We start from the raw sequence: 18,996 nt of genomic DNA, 5'->3' as shown, positions 1-18,996 counted from the left end.
CATAGAGAGGTGCCAGGTTAGAGGATCTGCAGAACAGCTGGGTTGCTATGGGAACCGTTCTTTTGCAATCAGTTGACTCTGAACTTTCCTCTGGGCCTCGGAGGCCTAGGGAAGGCCAGAGTTGGGCCCTCCCTTCTTAGCCCTTTGTGATTCAGGTCCACTGCGACACCCCCAGGCTCTGTCTCAAGTCCAAGTTCATCTTTGTAAATTTATATTCTTAATTTTTGAATTGTGCACATTGTGCTTTAACATTACATCCAAACTTTTTTTTTTTGCAAGCGGATATCTCCTTTGTAAAAATCTTATAATCAGCTCATCATTTCCATACAACATTACTTTTTGCCACTACAGGCAGCTAGGGGGCACAGTGGATAGAGCCCTGGGTTTGGAATACAGATCTCTTCATGAGTCAAATCTGACTTCAGACACTTTTGAGCTGTGTGACCCGGGGCGAGTCACTTAACCCTGTTTGCCTTGGTTTCCTCATCTATAAAATGAGCTGGAGAAGGAAATGGTGAACCACTCCTGTATCTTTGTCAAGAAAACCCCACATGGGGTTGTGAGGAGTCAGACACAACTGATAAACAACAAAGTTTGTAAAGCACTGCCATCTACCTTACAATGTTATTGTAAAGTGCTGTAAAATTGTGAGTTTTTGTAGGCTGGATGACTTGTCACAAATGTAGAGACTTTGTTTTTGAACTCTAATGCTTTTGTCATATAATGTCAAATATTACAATTATCCATATTTGTCTTATTCCACTATAGAATGCCCTTACAAGGAGAAGGATCATTTCTTATTTAAACTTGTACACTGCTCCTGCCTTCCCTTCCCCCCAGCCTAGCCCAGTATTCTGCAGATAATACATTTTTTAAAATTGCATTTAGTTTTCACAGGGAGTAAGATGATTGTATGGGTGATACGTCTTCGTCCCATCCCACTTGCAATCAAACTTAACTTCCAGCCTGCCCTAGCCAACAGTTTTCTAAAAGGAAGTTAAAGAAAGGTTCAAGGCATCTGGTGCCTTCCTGTGTTCTATGTTCTATATTCTCCCCTGGGGTTACCAGTAGTAAAAATTTATATGGAAATCTCAAGGACTTAGATTCTGACTCAGCAAATGATAAGGAAGGAAGGATCAGGGCCCACTGATCTATCCTGTAACGTCATTAAGGGAATGAGTTAGCTGAAGGGGCAGACCCAGTTAGTGGATGCTAACTCGCATCCCTGAAAGTTTCATGGCACATAAGCATCTTTGACAGCATGTTCTGGTGAGTATATGCCAGACCGTACATATGTTTGACTTTTGAGGATGACCTTGGTGTAGTAGCAAGGCAATAATCACAATATAGGAGATAACTGTGATTATGCCTATGTAGTTCTGTATCACAAAATATAAAGAGACTTTCCATACACAAGGTAGAAGTAAACCATTTATTCAGACACCAGAGAACCAGATCTCAAAATCAATAAATCCAATCCATCATAGCAGCAAAGAAACTAATACACATTATCACAGCAGAGAAGGATTCCATTCCATAACCTTCCTGCCCCCTGCTGGGGCCTGGCCACCAACATACACACAGCACAGCTGGCACACCTCTGCTCTCTCCCTCAGCTCCAACCACTCTGAGTATTTCCTGTTTCACCCTTCCAGTTCCACTCTTTTCAGCAAGCTCCTCCTACCACGTGACTTAGGCTTCCTGTGACATAAGCAAGTCACAGGGAGCTATTAATGGGTAGGAAATATCTTCAAATTTAAATTACTTGGGCAAATCCTCTCCTTTCCAGGCCTCAATTTCCTTTTCTGAACTAAGGGAATTACTGGGCTTTCAGATATCTAATCGTCCTGTATCCAGTGCAAGTCCATGGGTCAGGGTTTAGCCCTGCTCTCTGAAGACCAGGGAAACTGTGCCCCTTCTGCCCCTCAAGCCACTCAGAAGGTGGTAGAGAACAAGAGCACAGGCTTTATTTTTGTGCAAATACAGACAGCAGTGGACAGAATATAAGTGTACGTGTGGGAAGGGGAACACTCATGAACAAATGAGGACATCTATATTGGCTCTGACTGCCTGGAGCAGGCTTGGCTTCAACAGCCTGGCAGGGGAAACTGTAGAAACAGGAAGAATTGGGGGAAAAATTAAGCACTACAAATATTGGGTAGGGGGATGGTGAGATTGATCAGTATCTATGGAAGTTGTAGGATTAGTTGTTGCAGGAGTCAACTTAGTGCCCTCAGCAAGGATGAGAGATTGTGTGTGAGGGCAAGGATCAAATAGTACCCACAGCAGGGTGGGATCAGAGTATCAAAAAAGGTATCATCCTTCCAGAACAGGGTAAGATCAAGTCTCAAGGGTCTAGCAATGCTTTCAACAGGGCAGGATAGTTGGGAGTTCCCCAACCTGTGACTGGGTCCCAACCAGGCTTGGAACAGAACCCTTGACCCTGTACCACCTCATCTAGGCAAGCCTCATGGCAGCCCTGAGTTACCTGTGGATAAAAGAGAATGGGTTATAACTGAGGTCTTGTCCAAACCTCCCCAAATGCCTCATAACCCTCCCATATTCCCCACTAACATTGGTCTCTCTGTCTCACCCATTTTACCCCTTCATTTCTACTCCCACTCTCCCCAGTCCCTTATCCCTTGCCCCCAACTCACATCAAATAGGCCACGACCCTGCATTGAGTAGAGTCGAGGGTTGAGGAAACCAAGGGGGGGACGGCCATTCAGGAGTCGCTGCTCATTCACTAAGGACAGAAGCCCCCCAAACACAGGGGTTGACGCCTGTGGAAGGAGGAAAGGATGCATGTGACCTAGAGCAGGAGTAGGGGAAAGCAGCATGCCTTTCTACTTAGTAGAATGAATAGTGGGGATAGGGTGTGGCCTAAGGAAGAAAAGGTGATAGGATTAGTAGTCAGGGAATAGGGACAGCCACATAGGCTCTCAAAGAGGTACTGGATATTCAAGGGATGAGGACTGAAATAACAGAAAGATTGGAGAAGACAGTGAGGTAAGGGTCTCACCGAAGTGCCAGATACCCAGGGAATGGGCACATGGTTGCTAACCACCCAGTAGCCATCAGAGAGTGCAGCCACATCAGGATAGGCCCGGCCACTTGCATTGTAGTATTGGGATGGAGGCAGGTGGGTAGAAGAGCCCAAAAAGTGGGACACAGCTTCATCCTGAAGAGATGGAACAATCATGGGAACTCTGAGCCCAGCCTGATTTTCCCTCTGAGGCCCAGATGCAATTATCTCTCTCAGACTAGGAATATCAAATAGGTCCACGTCCTTCCTCAGGGCTTAGGACTGAGCTCTCCTGGGGCCTAGCAGGGGCTAAGTTATTACTCTCACACCTGGTACTGAGGCCTTGGGAAGATGTTACTGAAGCCACCACCACTGATGTAGTCAACGATCTCTTCTGTAACCAGGAAGGGATTCCGGAAGGAGGTCCCACCCACTGTTGTAACATAGGGGCTGCAGAGATAGAGGTCACAGGATTAGCATTTGGGGATTCAGGTCAACAGAAGAGGTCAGGGCCCCAAGGACCATAAGTTAGCCAGTCCCATAGGTACCGGGTTATAGGTTAGAAGATCCCAAAGGACACAGGTCAGGGGTGTCAAAAGTCACCCTTAAAAGAAGAAAGTGCCTTAGTTTGGAGTCACGAGCTTGGGAAAGAAGTAGCTAAATGATGGTAGGGAGGAAGGTCTCTGTTACCTGGAGGCTGGGAAGCTGGGACGGAACGAGTGGCCCCCTGGACCTGAGAAACACCCGGCACCACTATCCCCTGATGGAAGAAACAGGGACAGGTCAGGGGTCAGTCTCAGGACTTTGGTCAGGAATTTGGAGAAGGGAGAAAAAAATGAAGGTTTCCTTGAAGAGGCCTGAAGACAAGGGGAAGTTAGGGACAAGTAGCAAAAGGTAACTGGGTTGGGAAGAGATAGGAAATCCTGGCTTGGGGTAGGAACTCCTATGGGAAGGGATCAGGGTTAAGAATCAATTGTATTGGATCACAGTAAGGGGTTGGGAGGGTGGTAGGGTCTTATATAAGGATCAGGGGTCCTGAGTGCCAGTACCGGAGGCAAAGAGCAGGGTGAGGCCTCTGGCAGCAGCCTTCATGAGCTCAGTGTTGACACGGTGAAGGTAGGCGGTACTGAGTGAGTCTTCATCATCCCCATAGCTCACAGTGTGTACCAAAGGCAATGAAGACTCATTACTGAGCAGGAGGAGCCACTGCAAGAAAGGCTCCTGGGCCTCATGACGGCCTAAGGGTCAGAGATACTAAGGTCACTTTCCCCTCTACCCTTAGGTGGGGAAGCCAGGGTCACCTTTCTCCCTTAACCCCACTCTGGGGCCAGCCAACCACACTAGTTACCTTTCATCCTCCAAAGAAGAAAGGGTTCCTTAAGTTTTGGGGGCATTTCCTAGGGGGAATCTCTTAGTCTCTGTTTTTGAGGGTTCTCAGGACTCTCAAGTTTTGAATCCCTGGGTCTGGACGGTGGGGTGGCCTACCAGGGTTGCTGTAGACCCAGGTGGAGATGTTAGCTCCAGCACTCATGAGGTACTGCACATCTAGGCTGGCTTCCAGTCCAGCTCGGCCATGCCCCTGCTGCCCAACTACTCTACTGACAGAGTCTTTGTGAGGGAAGCTCTTCCCAAAGAGTTTCATGAACTCTTCCAGATCAGCATCATGGAAGTATTGCTCCAGGAACTAGAAGTTGAGGAGGAATGGAACAATAGAGGGAAAAAGTCAGGGTCAGCTGGCTGACAAGAAGAAATGGAACAATTTCTCTTTTCAATGGAGTGTGTGTTCTGTCACACATAGGAGAGGGGCTCACCTGGGCACAGGCCTGGCTATTGTTGGGAGACCCAGAACCCACATCTTGTGCAGTCAGGTTGTATCTTTCACGAATCACAGACGGAGTCACTCCCAGGTGCAGGCCTAGGGAGTCCTCTAGCTTCAGCCTTGGCCCTGGCCGTTGCTGTAGGGAAGATGCTCGAGGGAACCGGTGCAGTCCACCCACTATGCATTGTTAGGAAGAGAAATTAGCTTCTAAGCAGGACCCTATTTCCCTCCCTTCCCAAATTCCAGTATCCCCCACCAATTACCAAAATCCACATGGGCAGCCAGGGCCCCAGGGAGGCTGTATGGACGTGGAGACCTCACAACGCGGCCTCCCCCCAGTCTCCCAACAAAGCGATGGAACTCTGCCCCAGGAAGGAGCTGCTCTGCTTGCCTGGGGGTCAGAAGTCATAGAGCTGGGAGTCAGCAATTACTAGATGCAGAAGGGTGTGGGGAGAACCTTTACAGCCCCTTATCCCTCCTTCATGGACAACTAGTCCCCCACTCACTGGACAGTCATCTGGCAGGTCAGGAAGTCCTTTGTGATCACTGTTTGGCAATCCTGAGCTCCAGCGGCTAGAAGCCATTTGTGTACAGTGCTAAGAGTGAGTGTTGATGGTCGGACCAGTGCAGCTACATCTTCCAGAGACAGATACTTCCCTAATGGGAAGAGGGGGAGAGAGTGGATCAAAGGAAATCACTGCCACCTTCGGTAAATCTTTCACAAGCACAAGTGCCAGAGTTTGGCCCCAGCTTTCAAGGGAGAACGCTGGGGGCTGAATGGGTCCAGATTCCTGGGAGATGCTAGCTCATCACACATCTCCTGGTTGGGCTGATGACTTTTACCATTTCCATTCATTAAGCTTTGTCATCACGACTCTTTTTTAGGCCTCCTGCAGACATTTGGACACCAAATCCAGTGCTCTTTTCATGATACTACACTACACTCCAGCCAAAGAGGACTATCAGATCACCAGCTTTTTGGTGCCTTTACTCATGATGTGCTTTTTCTGGAATTTGTAACCCTCCTTCCCCATACCCTCAAATTGCTCTCAAACTCCTACCCACTCCTGATGGTATATCTCAAATATCACCTCTTCCACAGTTTTTCCTGGTTTCACTCAGCCAGAGCTTGGAAATGGGGGACTGATCCTAAGGGTAGAGTTTGGGGCTGGATTTATAAGCTTGGGACTCGCCTGCACATAGGCAGAACACCTTAAGAGATTGGTTAGAGGATTCGAGAGAAAGACAGAGAAAGGGGTGGTCCAGAGAGACAGGAAGAGAACCAAGAGTCAAATGTCATTAGAGTATCCAGGAGAAAGCTTTTGTTACCAGCCTCAAAAACTTCATTAGTCAAGAAAGACAAAAAAATTGAAAAAAGACCATTGGGTTTAGTAATTGAGCCATTAGAAATGCTGTGTTATGTTGGGGGTGGGGGGGGGCAGATGAGAAACCCCGAGATTGGAGAAAGAAGGCATTAATATACAGCCCTGTCTACCCTGTGCAGCCCATTCTTCCACTCCATATATTCAACCCCTGGGCATGGGAGATATTTCCTACAAAATGTATTCCTATGGGCACACCGGCTTTTCCCCCCTCCCCCTCCACACACACCGTATCGAGGGGAGCCAGGGTCGGACACTTCCTGCACCAGCTTCTGCAGTTGTTGCAGGTTCTGCTGTCTCAGAGCGAAAGTCAGACTCAGTGATTCCTTAGGACCAACACGGCCAAGGGACACCCAGCCCGGCGGCGGCCTGGGGAGATGGAGGAGGGGTTGTGTGTGAAATTGTGGTTCAGCTTCTGTTTTGGAGGCTTGTACCAGACCTGGGATGATGGGTGAAAAGGGACTAGCAATCTTGGGGTTAGGGACTGCCAAATGGCCTAGTGTCAGGGATTTGCACCAAAGGCTGCTAGGGAATGACGGCGGGGAGGGGGGGGGGGCCGCGGGAGAGGGGAAGAGGGGATTGGGGGAGGGAGGGAGAGAGGGAAAGACAGAGAGACAGAGAGAGAGAGAGAGAGAGAGAGAGAGAGAGAGAGAGAGAGAGAGAGAGAGAGGAGAGGGAGGGAGGGAGGGGAGGGAGAGGGAGAGGAGAGAGGGGGGGGGAGAGGGAGAGAGGAGGGGGCGAGGGACAGACAGAGACAGAAGAAGGGAAGGTAGGTGAGGTCGGAAGTCAAGGACCCATTGCTAGGAAGAGCTGATGGGGGAATTCTGGAGGTGAAGCATGGGAGTTTGGGCAAGGGTTATGGGAAGGAGGAAGGGGGGGAAGGTCAGGCACTCGCGGAAAGAACAGTAGTTCACCTTAATGTACTCTCCTTGAAACCACATGAAAGAAGCAGGCAGTCTAAGAGTTGGGCTGGGGGGAACAGGGAGGCTGTACGAGGCTAAGGGTGGGCACTCACAGGAAAGGCTGGTCAGGCTCTGGGCCAAGGCCTTGGGCACAGACACACAAAGCGACGAGCAGCGGGAGCAGGGGCCCGAGGACGCTACGGAACAGGGGAGGGGGTGGAAGTGAGCGGGGCCGGGCACACTGGGACACCGGAGAGAGCGCACCCAGTCCCGAGCCCCAGCCCAGCCCCTGGCCCCGAGCTCACCAAACTTCCCGTCCCATGGCCGGCACCTGGGAACACAAGAAACCCCTGCACTGCGTGGGCACTTTCCCAAGTACATGGGCGGGGAAGGGCGGAGGGAGGGACCAGAGGAACCCCGCCCTGCTACAGACACGCGCAAACCCCGTGCCTGGGCGGGTCCCCATAAACAGAATCAGATTGCAACCCCCACCTTCGCCCCGCCCCGCGCGTACAGCCGTCCCGCACCCACGTACACGCACCAACAGGCACAACACCCCCGAACAAAGGGAGGCAGCTCCAGGTACAAACAGTCTCTTTATTAAGGCTCCGGAGTGAGAGTATTTGGCACTTTGGGTCTGGGTACGAGGGCAGCATGAGCTCCCCCTCACCCAATAAATAAGGATCCGGGGCCTTGGGAGAGGGGATTCTGGGAGCAGCTGAGCCCCCAGGGCAGAGCCCCGGCCCTGAGCTCTCCAGGGCAGAGATCTCACTGTCGTATCCCCGCACAGTACCCCCTCTCTGAACCCCCAGGACAGAACTCCTTCTCTAAGCCCCTTTCAGGTCGGAATTCACCCCTAACCCTCGACTATCCCTAGGGCAGTTACTGTTCTTGATTACCCTTCTTAAGACAGTGTCCCCTCTCTGATGACCTCTAACTAGAGAGGCCGCCTCCTCCACCACCCCTACCTCCCCATCCTATTTCCCCCAGTTCTGAGCTGAATTGACACCCCCTTTCCCACTTGCCTGAGACCCTTAGACCCTGGAGATCCAGCCTGGCCTGCTCCTTCCTCTCTTAAGTTCAGGGAGACCAGCCCTGAAGACATCAGGGCTCAAAGAAGCAAGCCTCCGGCTTGAGGAGGAAGGCGGGGGAGTGGAGAGACAGTGCAGGTGCTGGTAGGAACCGGGGCAAAGGAAAGAGGGACCTAAGAGGCAGATTCTTGTAAGTATATTGCCCTGCTCAGTTCTGGGGAGTGGAGTTTTGTAAGGGGAAACCAGTACCGTGCTGGTGGTGGGACATGTCAGGACCAGGCAGAGGAAGGGGAAAAAAAGGCAGTTTGGGGAGATATGAGGACAAAGTGGCGCTCCTGAGCCAATTGAGAGGCGTGAGGATGGTCGTTGATCCAGGTCCAGTTTTGGGAGGTATGCTGAAGGTCAGAATTTTCTGCTTTCTGGTAGAAGACTCCCAAGTAGAGGCTGGATGAAGTGTCTGACCATTTGGGGAGAGGGTCAGAGATTGGATGAAGACTGTAGGACTTCTAGCCAAGGATGTCAGGTGCCAGATCTCATAGTTGGTAGGTCTGGGGAATGTGTGTTTGTATGTTGGGCTTCAGACTGAAGATGGGAGATCTAAGAGAAGGGAGTTGTCAAGAACGTATACATACTGGTGTGAACTTTGGGCTCTGAGGGATATATATGATAAGCCCAGGTCTGGGGAACAAAGATTGAACCCTTGGGACCTGGGATATGCATATACGGATTCCTGGAGACCAGGGGTTGTAAGCTGGGCCTTTGTATATGCTGGGCCTCAAGAGTTGTATACACTAGGTCCAATAGGCAGGCTATATATATGCTGGGCCCTGGGCCCCAAGGGATATATATGCCGAACCCTGTGGGGAATCTAGGCTGGGCCTGTTAGGGCCCCTCTGTCAGGGTTGGTGACTGAATTTGTTATCTAGGAGGGGGTATCTCTGGGGAGCCAGATATTGTCCCCACCAGGGGGAAATCAGTGGACCCTGGAGTACTTCCTTGCCCCAACCTAGGGATGGAAAGAGATGGAACTGGGGAGAGGCCTCTAGGGGACAGGCCAGTGGGCTCATCCTGTGTCTTCATGACTATGCAGGGGGCCCTGGGAGCTTTTCAGTCTAGATATGTAGCTCTGCCTCATCAGGGGCCTCCAGGCCAGGCTCTGCACTCAGAGCTGAGGCAGAGGGTCCTTGTGCTACCCCAAAGGGGGAGACAACAGGGGAGCGGGCAGCCAGCGGTGACAGTGAAGGTGAAAAACTGGGGGACATGGCAGCTGAGGACAGGGATCCTTCATGGCTAATGGGGGAGCGGTGGGTGGGCAGGAAGGGACCACGGACTCCCTGGCCAGAAGAGGTGCTAGCTGGCTTAGGGGGTACAGACTTGGCTCCAGGGTGGGCCACAGCGGTAATGAGGGGTGGTGGGTCAATGCGGGGTGCGGGTGGGCAGGGCCGTGCCTCGTCCTTGAGCCGAGCAATCTCAGTGAAGACACTGGCCAGTGGCTGGAACTGGGGACACCAGCTCAGCAGGTAGTCCCAGTTGTAGCTGCCCCGGAGCTCCTCTTCGCCCGCCACAATGGCTGTTAGTGCCCCTGCTACACAGGGCTTGCCATCAGCTGGGAAACCATAGTCTCCAGGAGGAGCAGGGCTCAAGCCACAACCCCCTAGGAAGGCCCCAGCAGTGCTGGCAGCTGGTGGACCCTCTTCTCGATAGAGCCCTGGACCAGGGCCTGGGAGCAGCAGCCCGGCCTTTCGGCCCTTGTACCAGGCATCAGGTGGAGGTGGCTCACAAGATGTATCACTCAGTCCATCAGCATCAGCATCCTGTTGGATGCCAGAGTCAGGGCCACGGGCAGCCAATGAAGAAGCAACGCTGGCCACTCTGGGGAACTCATTGATCATCCGTATCTCATCATCTTCAGCTGCCTCAGCAGAACCACGCCCACTGGAGTGGGAAGGGTCCAGGGAGCCACCACGGGGGTAAGGACCACCTGTGCTAGGCCCACCATATCCAGGCAGTGTCTGGTGGTAAAGGTGTTCGGAATGTGGGGGGCTGGGGGCATCCCGGCCTGGTTTTTGCAGAGAGCTGGTGCTAAGTGGGGCGGGTGGAAGAGTGGGCCCTGGGGCTGCCTCCGCCTTGTGAGCACGGGCACGTACCAACCCCAAGACCAAGGCTGCTAGTGCCAGTACCACCACCACACCCAGTGAGGCTGCCACAGCCCCCACTAACAGCAAGTTGAGGTCAGGTGCTAAGCCTAGAGCTGTGTGGGTTATGTCCACAGTCACAGGTACTGCAGCACTTCGGGCTCCAGGCAAGGGCCCTCGAGCCACCACCTCAAGCTGTAACTCCCTGGGTGCCTCCCGCCTTGCCCGGCCCCCTCCCCCGGCTTCACTGGCCCCTGTGCCTGGTGCCTGACTGTCCACTCGAAGGTACAGAGCTCCTGTGGTCTGGTTGATCCCAAAATATGGGGAAGGAGCAGAAAGGGAGTACAGGACCACACCATCAGCTCCTCCATCCTCATCAGTTGCCAGTACGTGGCCTAGACTGTAGCCCCGACGAGCACCCTCAGGCACTTGAAAGTGGAATGAAGGTTCTAGGAAGACAGGATCATACTCATCTTCCCCAGTGACTAGCACAGACAAGGTAACTGAGGCTGAGAGGTTCCCTGCATCTGCTGCGCCCACAAGCAGCCGGAAGCTACGGGTATGCTCATAGTCGAAAGGCACCCTTGCCCGAAGTTCACCTGATGAGCTATTCAATGCAAACATGTCCCAATGTGTGGCCCCCAGTCCTGGCCCTAATCCTGGCTCTAGCAGCATGTAGTGGAGCTGTCCAAAGGCCCCAGTGTCCTTATCCAGGGCATGGAGTGTGGTGACCAGTGTTCCTGGGGGCTGGTTCTCGGGTAAGCTGGCAGTCAGGGTAAGCAGGGGAAAGGCAGGCCCATGCTCGTTGACATCTTGTACCTCCACAGTAACTGGCACCAGTGCAAAGTGGGCTCCAGGGGGGTCAGCTGCCTCCACCACCAGCTGATGCTGTGCCTGGGTTTCTCGGTCTAGCTGTCGTGCCAACCGGAGGGCGCCTGAGCTTTCATCTAGCTCAAAGAGGTGTGTGGGGTCCCCAGAGCTGATTGTAAAGTGAACCAGACCATGGGGTCCAGGATCAGCATCAGAGGCTGCTACACGTAACAGTTCAGTGCCCACAGGGGTGTCCTCTGGCACAGCCACACGGTAATGGGGCTGGGCGAAGACAGGTGGATTGTCATTGACATCTTGCACAGTGATGACAACGAGGACACTTGTGCTTCGTGGAGGCTTCCCTCTATCTGCTGCACACACGGTCAAGTTATACTCGGTGACACTCTCAAAGTCCAGTGGCTCAAGCAACACAAGACAGCCCAAGGCCTGTGGGCCAGACCCACCTTCTGCCAGGTGCCTTTCCAATTGGAAGGCATGGCCACGGTTGCCACTGATGATAGTGTAGTCCAGTGTAGCGTGGAGTCGGCTTTGGTCGGCATCTGTAGCTTCTAGGACTAGAACTGTGGAGCCTGGGGGCATGTCCTCAGCAACAGTGATGTGGTAGTAGGGCTGGACAAAGCTTGGAGTGTAGTCATTCTCATCCTGTAGCTGAATATGTATCGTGGCCTGTGCTGTCCGCCCTGGAACCCCATGATCTCGTGCTTCCAGCACCATGTCCACTGTGCTTAAACTTCCCGGGCTCAGGGAGGCTGCTTGAATCATGAATAGGGTCCCTAAAGGAGGGAATATGGGCATTAGTGGGAAGAAGAGTGCGGGTGGGGAAAACCCAAATTGGGAGTGAAGGGCAGGCCAGTGGTCAGGACATGGCTGGGGGGAAGTAGGAGGGCAAGGAAGAAACAGGTTGGAGAGAGTAGGGTGAGGGGTGAAGGCTGGAGGCCAGTAGGGGCACAAACATAATATTGTAGTTATTCGTGTTATTCCCCCATCATACTGAACTTCATGAGGGCAGGAATCAACTTTGTATTTTCCCTAGTGCACACTATAGTTGTGTATTAAATACGTGATGAATGAATGAATAAAAATGGGGCAGAGGAAACCTGGAGAACACAGGAGTCCAAGGGGGAAAGGGAGGGGACAGCAGGGAACTAGGGAAGGAGGTGGGGAGGGAAGTGGCACCATTGCTGGGGTCGATGTCAAAGCCCTCTGCAGCGGACACCAGGTGGTAGGAGATGCGCCCGTTGTCCCCAGAATCAAGGTCAGTGGCAGAGATGGTGAGGATGGCACTGCCTGGGGTCGTGTGCTCTGGCAAGGTCACCTGGGAGGAAAGGATGGGTGTGAGCATGACTGAAGGAGTGGCCTGGCCCTCTTCAGGCCCTGAGCTACTCCCTAGGTTCCTACCTATCCTGGGCTTGGGAGCCATGGCTGAGGCTCCCTAGATGGGGATTAGAGAGGGCTGCAGCAGCCCACGTACCTATTAATGGACTGACTGGGTGGGTCACATTTGATGAACACAATGTACAAGAAAGAAGGTGATTCCCACATCTTTGGGACAGTGGTCACTAAGATTCCAAAGGACTCGGTTTTGCCCAGGACACTAGCATCAAGGGTCTATGCTTCTCCCCCATCCCTGCACCACTTCTGTGGACCTTGTGCCCAAAAAAGGGAGCCATGAGAATCCAAGTCCTCTGGTGGACCCTGCCTTCCACCGTAGCCCCCTCCTGCTTCAGTGCCACACCCCAAACCCTTCATTCTGTCCACCTCCCAGGCTGCCTGTACAGCTGTCCCATGAGGGTTCTCCTCCTAGGGAAGAGTTGGTGCTCCTGTGCTGAGCCCAATTGTGCCATTCCGAGGCTTCTGTCAACTCATCACTTCCACATCTGTTAGACTTAGGGCCATCTTCTATGCCCCCAAACAAGGTTGTCTGAGAAAATGGTGTGTTTGGGAGATTTTGCAACCTTTTATATCTTACCTGTTTGAAGGAGAGGAAAACGAGTTGCCTGTGGCTTTCCTATGTGTAAGTGCCTGTGTTTACCTATGTGTTTCCTTAACTGTCTTTTCTCTTTGGAAGGCTTGACGTGGGGCTTACTCAGCCAGTTAGGACATCCAATTCTTGGGGCAGTTGAATTTATGAATGCTGCCCACTGAGACATAGAGGATGCTGATAAGTTCCTGTATCCATTAAGCTTTTGACCCTGATCTGTGGCCATGATTCCCTGCAGAGGTAGTTTGCTGGGCAGGTTTTAGATTACTCCCACCTTCCCAGATAATAAATAACATTTATAAAGTGCTTACTGTGTGCCAGGCACTATGCTAAGGCCTTTATAAGTATTTCATTTGATCCTCGCAACAGCCTTAGGAGGTAGGTGCTATTATCCCCATTTTACAGATAAGGAAACCTAAACAGGCAGAGGTTAAGTGACTTGCCCAAGATGCATCTGGGGCTGTATTTGAACTCAGGTGTTCCTGAGCTCTGTATACAGTGTGCCACCTAGCTGCCATGGGTAAGTCATTCTCTGTATAGTCCAGAACAGGAGCAAACAACAGGGGTTAGCTAGAGGGTGTCCCATGTTATACTGTTGATTCACAATGAATTTCCAGTTTACTAAAACACCCCAATTTTTTTCATATAAATTATTTCCTAGCCATATCACTTCATCCTGAACTCTAGCAGTTGATTTTATGGATCTAAGTGACTTTTTAAAATTGTTGCTTAAATTCCCTGTTCTTCTATTCCCCTCATTGTTCTGGCCTATAAAGGTCATTTTGGATCATCCAATATACTGGTCATCTCTCCCAGCTTCAGATCATCGCACATTTCATTATGTCATCTGTGGGTAGCTTACAACTTTGGCCTTTGGCCTGGAACTTTTCCTCTGACCACCTAACGAAAGGTTCTTATTTAACTTCCAACTGGCTGTGTTTCTACAGAGTTCCAAAGGGTAGTTCTTGTAGGCCTTCGATTACTCCTAATGGAAAGAAATGGCAAACCAGTGGACGTGAGGGATTAGGGTGGGGACAAGATGACAACAGCATCTTTCTGCAGGTGAGTCCAGGGCCTGACATAAAATTAGGTGGCCCTACTGATTAATTCTTACAGGGCTTGGACAATCCTATTTGGTGTGAATTGATCTATGGAAGTCCATTTTATCCATACCAGAACCAACAGTAATGTTTGCATACCTGATGTCATCAACTTCTGTCCTTGGGGCTGCTGCCTGTGTTATAATTGATGAACCCACTATTGTCACCCCCTTGCTACTAACTTTCCCACTTTCAAACCTAGGCAGCTGGAAGAGGCCTGGCCTCAGCTTGCCTGAAGAGCAACGTCAGTGAGACCTTTGTCTGTGCTTCAGGCTGGCTGGACACTCCTCAGCTGACTACCCTGTCAAATTGGGCCGACAAAATCCTACAAAGAAAAACAAAGTGCCATAGATGCTGCCAGGATATTCTGCCAGTGGCCCTCGTAGGACTTTTTAAAGCCCCTTTACTCCTTAGTCCTAGACTGATTCCTGGTAGCCACGTGTCTAGTATGACACTAATTTATGCATATAGGAGGTCTGTAACTGGGCTAAGGACCCTGCTGGGATGCCCAATAGCCTGCTGTTGACTCCCTAGGACTCTTAGTTGTCCCTCAATTTCATTACCAACTTGACCTATTCCAAAACTCCATCATCTACATCACAGAATTACCAAAATAACTCCTCTGCTCTGAACCCCTTTTTACTAGTCAGGCTACCTGCTCCTAAAGGTATCTTTTGCCTCTATGGATCCCAGAATCAGACTCTCAGGGAACAAAGGGACTTCATTCAGTAGCCATCTAGCTTATATCATACCTGATTAGGAATTGCCTTTACAATATCCTTGACAAATGGTCACGTAGCCTTTGCCTGAAGACATCTAGTGATGGGGAGCCTACCTTTTTTTTTTTTTAAAGACTGTGTCTCCCTATCTTGCTCAGACTGGAAGTGCAGCGGCCCCTCACAGGCCGATTGTATTACTGATTGGAACAGGAGATCTGATCCTACTCCATTTCAAACCTGTGTCAGTTTACCCCTCCACCTCCCTGCTCCTGTTGTTTCACTACATTGATGCTGGACTTAGTATGGGCACTTAACCTGGCTTAACCAACTGCAGCAGAATTCCCAAGCACAAGAGAGATACCATCCTGAGCCTCACTAGTAGCAGAGATTACAGGTGTGTGCCCCCATGCCTAGGGGTGCCTGTGCTACCTCTTGAGTCAGCTCATTTCCACTTTGGTATAGGTCTAATTGTTGGTAAGTTTTCCCTCACTTTCAATGGAAGCCTGCTTTGCTGTACCTTCCACTTACTGTTCCGAGTTCTGCTCCCTGAAGCCTAGCAGAAATCTACACTGGAACTTATTCCAGCAGAACAAGTTTTCTCACTCTTCCACATGACAGCTAAGTAAAGGCAGCTTTCATGTCTCCCACCATGTCTTTTCTTTTTAAGGCTAACCATCACCAGGTCCTTCAATAAATCCTTGTACAATTGTTTTTGGCCCATGTACCCCATTAGTCTCCCACTTCCAGAGTGCCCTGCTCACTACTCTTCAGGTTAATGGCAATCTCCTTTAAAGGGCTTCTTTATGAGAAGAAACTTAACTGGTATCCACAGTGAACTCTGAATGATGAGACTGTGTTTTCAGAAGTGTTGAGAAGTCATCTGCAGTTATGTTTTGGTTATGGTTTGAAGGGACTGGTTAGTAAAGATGTCTTTGTGTTATACTTGATTACACTGTTAACAAACTGGATAGACAGTAACTACTTTTGTATTTATTTAAATCCTAAGAGACTGAGGGTTTTGAAATAGAAAAATATGGGTAACCATTTATGGGAAGAGAGACTTCTCCATTAAAATAATATTTAATAAACTGGGATAGTCTTTCCATTTGTTAATTCATAACACATGCTGCCATCTGGTAATTAATGCATAAGTTTCAGAAACTACTCTGAAATACCCTAGAATTTGCAATGACGAGGATGAATATGGTAAGGAGTCAAGTAGCAGGCTGAAGGATGACCGACAAGGTCGACTCTCTAAGTCTGATATGCCTGATATGGAGGTTTACATCTGGGATTTTTGAATATTTCTCATAGGCAAATTTTTCCTAATTGTACATTACAATCGTTACACTGTAATAATAAATTACAGTTGTTACACTGTAATCATAAATGCAAAGTGCTTCACAGTGCTGCTGAAGTCTTTCCCTATTAGAATATAAGCTCCTTGAAAGCAGGAACTGTCCCTGTTTTTGCTTGTATTTATATTCCCAGACCTTAGTACAGTGCTGGTATATAGTAAACAATTACTAAATGCTTTATTATCTATCTTTCCTTCCTTTCTTCTATCGTTTCCTTTCATCATTCATTACTGTTCAGATTGTATCTTTAATGATTTAATACTATTGGCTTGCTAAATATAACTTTTATGTTACTACCATTTTTTAAATGGAGATTAAGATTTTTAATACATTGTGATGTTTTGAATTGTAAAATCATGGGGGTGTCCTGTTTTAAGAATACTGAAAAGAAAGTTAAAAGTATTGGGAAATTATATAGGAATTCATAGCAAAGGTCAGAGTTGGAGAAATCCCTCAGTTGATACCCTGTAAATTACTTGATCTTTTGTATCATATAAACCAGTAACAGAAGACAGTACCCAGGAACTTATTTAGACACCCTCCTCCCCTTGCGGGAAAGAACTGGTCAGGAGAACAAAAGTTCTAGTGAGAAGAGGGGGTCTAAGAGCAAAGAGACTGAAGGGAGTTTTTAACTGTCAGGAAGAGGCAATTCACCTATGAGAAGGACCACGGCTAACTCCCCTATGACAGGAAGAAATAGTTTACCTATGGGTGAGGTAAGAGCTAGATCTCCAGAACAGAACAGGAAAGTACCATGAGTAGGAATATGGGTATAGCCTCAAAGATGAATTTTGTAACCCCAAACTGGCCATCTTCTCAGAAATAGAAAAACCTGTACCACTGAGACAATAAGTATCATGGGAAGTATGGATCATACCTGTGATGGATTCACTGCAGACTTGGCAGCTCTCTGACTTAGAGAAGAGGATATTGATATACTGATAAAAAATCTTCAAGGAGAACCATGTGGGTCAGTACAAAGCCAGAAAACCAGGCAGCCTGATATGACATGATAAGAGACAGGATAATCTCACTGATGGTGAGATTTCATAGGAAGCATATGCTACTTCCTGCCCTTCTCCTATCCAGTGTGAAGGAGAAAAGACAACAAAATTTATGATTCAGGTAGATGCTGAACGAAAAAGACTTGTATAGAAAGGGGCAGTAACACCTGAGCAGATGAATGTATAGGGTTAGACTGTAGCAAGCACACAATGGCATGGCATACCCACCAGATATGGATGTGACCAGTACAGTTCTGAAGACACAGTGGGTATCACCACAGTTCTACAAGGTGATGAGCACAGTATGCAAAACGTACAACAAGGGCAGCTGCCAAGAAGGACTGCCAATGGGGAGTCCAAATCTTGATGAACTCTAGAGCATCCTCTTCTGTATGAACTAAACAAGCAGAGTAGGAGTCCCACTGATAGAGTGCAGTTTGGATGGCAGAGTTGACAATTTGTGGAAAGGTAGAACAGTAGACAAGAGCATTGTATGTGTGAAAGCAAAAGAGAGAACAAAGGTTACAATAGTCAGATGCAAGAGCACCCCCAGCACAGTAATGAGCAAAATAGAAGATGTGAATCTTTTGTTACAACTGTAGCTTGGGTGAATCACATGAGTGATGAATGTACCCAAAAGAGGAATGTGGGGTTGGTTTGTGAAAGGCTGAATGCCAAAGAATCAACGTCAGGAAATGAAGATGGGGACCAAAGATGGAGGGTATCCAAGAACCCAGAAAAAGTAAAAAAGACCTCATCCTCAAATCCCAAGAATTTGATAAATGACTATCAGCATCAAGATATAACCATAGGGTGTGGGGGAGGGGAGAAAATTCAGAATGGACAGTACAATGGAATTTTTAAAAGATCTAGCCAAAGAGGCAAAACTGTCTTCTGTTATATATGTGGATTAGATAGCCACAAATATGTCAAGCACTAGAGAGGAGAATTTCCATTCGGTTCAGAGCAGTGTCCCCAAACCAGCATCAAGAAACAAATGGCAGCACATAAAGCCTGCATTTTCTTATCAACAGCTGGAGCAAGACGATGAGGTTTTGCTGAAAAACGCAAGTGTTCAGAGACCACTGAAGAAGCCTGACAATGTTAGCTAGAATTTTATAAGCCCTGTAAGGTCTGCAGAGTGCTTTACGTTATCTCATGTGATCCCCATTTTACACATAAGGAAACCAGAAAGCAGAGAGAAAAGCTTCAACATTGCTACTGAGGCTGAAGAAGAAATGGGAGCATGAGACAGAGCAAAGGCTTTACATTTCTAGGAATTTTAGACAGTAGTTCTTCAGATATAAAGAGATGGTTAAGTCCTCAAGAGATTAGTTTGGTACAAACCATTCAAAAGTGCTCAAAAGAAAACTGCTTCATTGAGACAGCAGCTCAGAAATGTTGAAGTTAAACTTGTTTCCCCCTGAACACAGGAAGCTCATGAAAAAGGTGGTGTTTTAAGTAAGGCGGACACTGCCCCTAGGAACCAGATTTCCTTACCAGATCTCCAGTTCAGACAAGAGAGAAGGCTGAACCAAGGTAGTGCCTTTCTTGCCTAGAATCTCTTAGGGAAGACAAACCAAGTTTGGAAATAAAGATAGTAAACCTGTAACATCAACTAAGCTGCAGACCCTCCAGAGTTTTATAAGACTTGAGAGACAATTGAGTCTAACCCTCTGCTTTTACAGGTGAGGAGGGGTGGAAGAGAC

At 49.1% G+C, this 18,996-nt stretch overlaps 2 protein-coding genes across 2 annotated transcripts in view; both read right to left on the bottom strand.

The window, feature by feature from the left end:
- Positions 1–1,945: 1,945 nt before the first annotated feature.
- TPP1 (tripeptidyl peptidase 1) lies at positions 1,946–7,533 on the bottom strand. Its single transcript, XM_036745729.1, has 13 exons — positions 7,434–7,533; positions 7,242–7,325; positions 6,456–6,595; positions 5,351–5,501; positions 5,108–5,235; positions 4,837–5,021; positions 4,511–4,709; positions 4,075–4,263; positions 3,716–3,785; positions 3,355–3,475; positions 3,023–3,181; positions 2,658–2,783; positions 1,946–2,488 (listed from the first exon to the last, which is right to left on the bottom strand). The coding sequence occupies exons 1-13, from the start codon at positions 7,448–7,450 to the stop codon at positions 2,348–2,350; spliced, it is 1,710 nt and encodes a 569-aa protein (XP_036601624.1). The 5' UTR covers positions 7,451–7,533; the 3' UTR covers positions 1,946–2,347.
- Positions 7,534–7,712: 179 nt separating this feature from the next.
- The window catches only part of DCHS1 (dachsous cadherin-related 1), a 63,714-nt gene continuing 52,430 nt past the window's right edge, over positions 7,713–18,996 (bottom strand). The window contains exons 19-20 of the mRNA XM_036746106.1: positions 12,302–12,440; positions 7,713–11,898 (exon numbers count right to left, since the gene is read on the bottom strand). Coding sequence (XP_036602001.1) covers positions 9,272–11,898; positions 12,302–12,440 — 2,766 coding nt within the window. The 3' untranslated portion in view covers positions 7,713–9,271. The remainder of the gene's footprint in view (positions 11,899–12,301; positions 12,441–18,996) is intronic.

This window comes from Trichosurus vulpecula, chromosome 2 (assembly GCF_011100635.1).
Source record: "Trichosurus vulpecula isolate mTriVul1 chromosome 2, mTriVul1.pri, whole genome shotgun sequence".
NCBI lineage: Eukaryota > Metazoa > Chordata > Mammalia > Diprotodontia > Phalangeridae > Trichosurus > Trichosurus vulpecula.
This window is presented reverse-complemented; position numbering and strand designations above follow the sequence as displayed.

What these genes read in the sequence shown, in the direction of transcription:
- TPP1 (XM_036745729.1), bottom strand. An exon ending in GAGCCTGACCAGCCTTTCCT is followed by an intron (nt 6,596 to 7,241) that starts GTGAGTGCCCAC and finishes CCATCTCCCCAG; the next exon opens with GCCGCCGCCGGGCTGGGTGT. An exon ending in GGCTGCCCATGTGGATTTTG is followed by an intron (nt 5,022 to 5,107) that starts GTAATTGGTGGG and finishes AACAATGCATAG; the next exon opens with TGGGTGGACTGCACCGGTTC.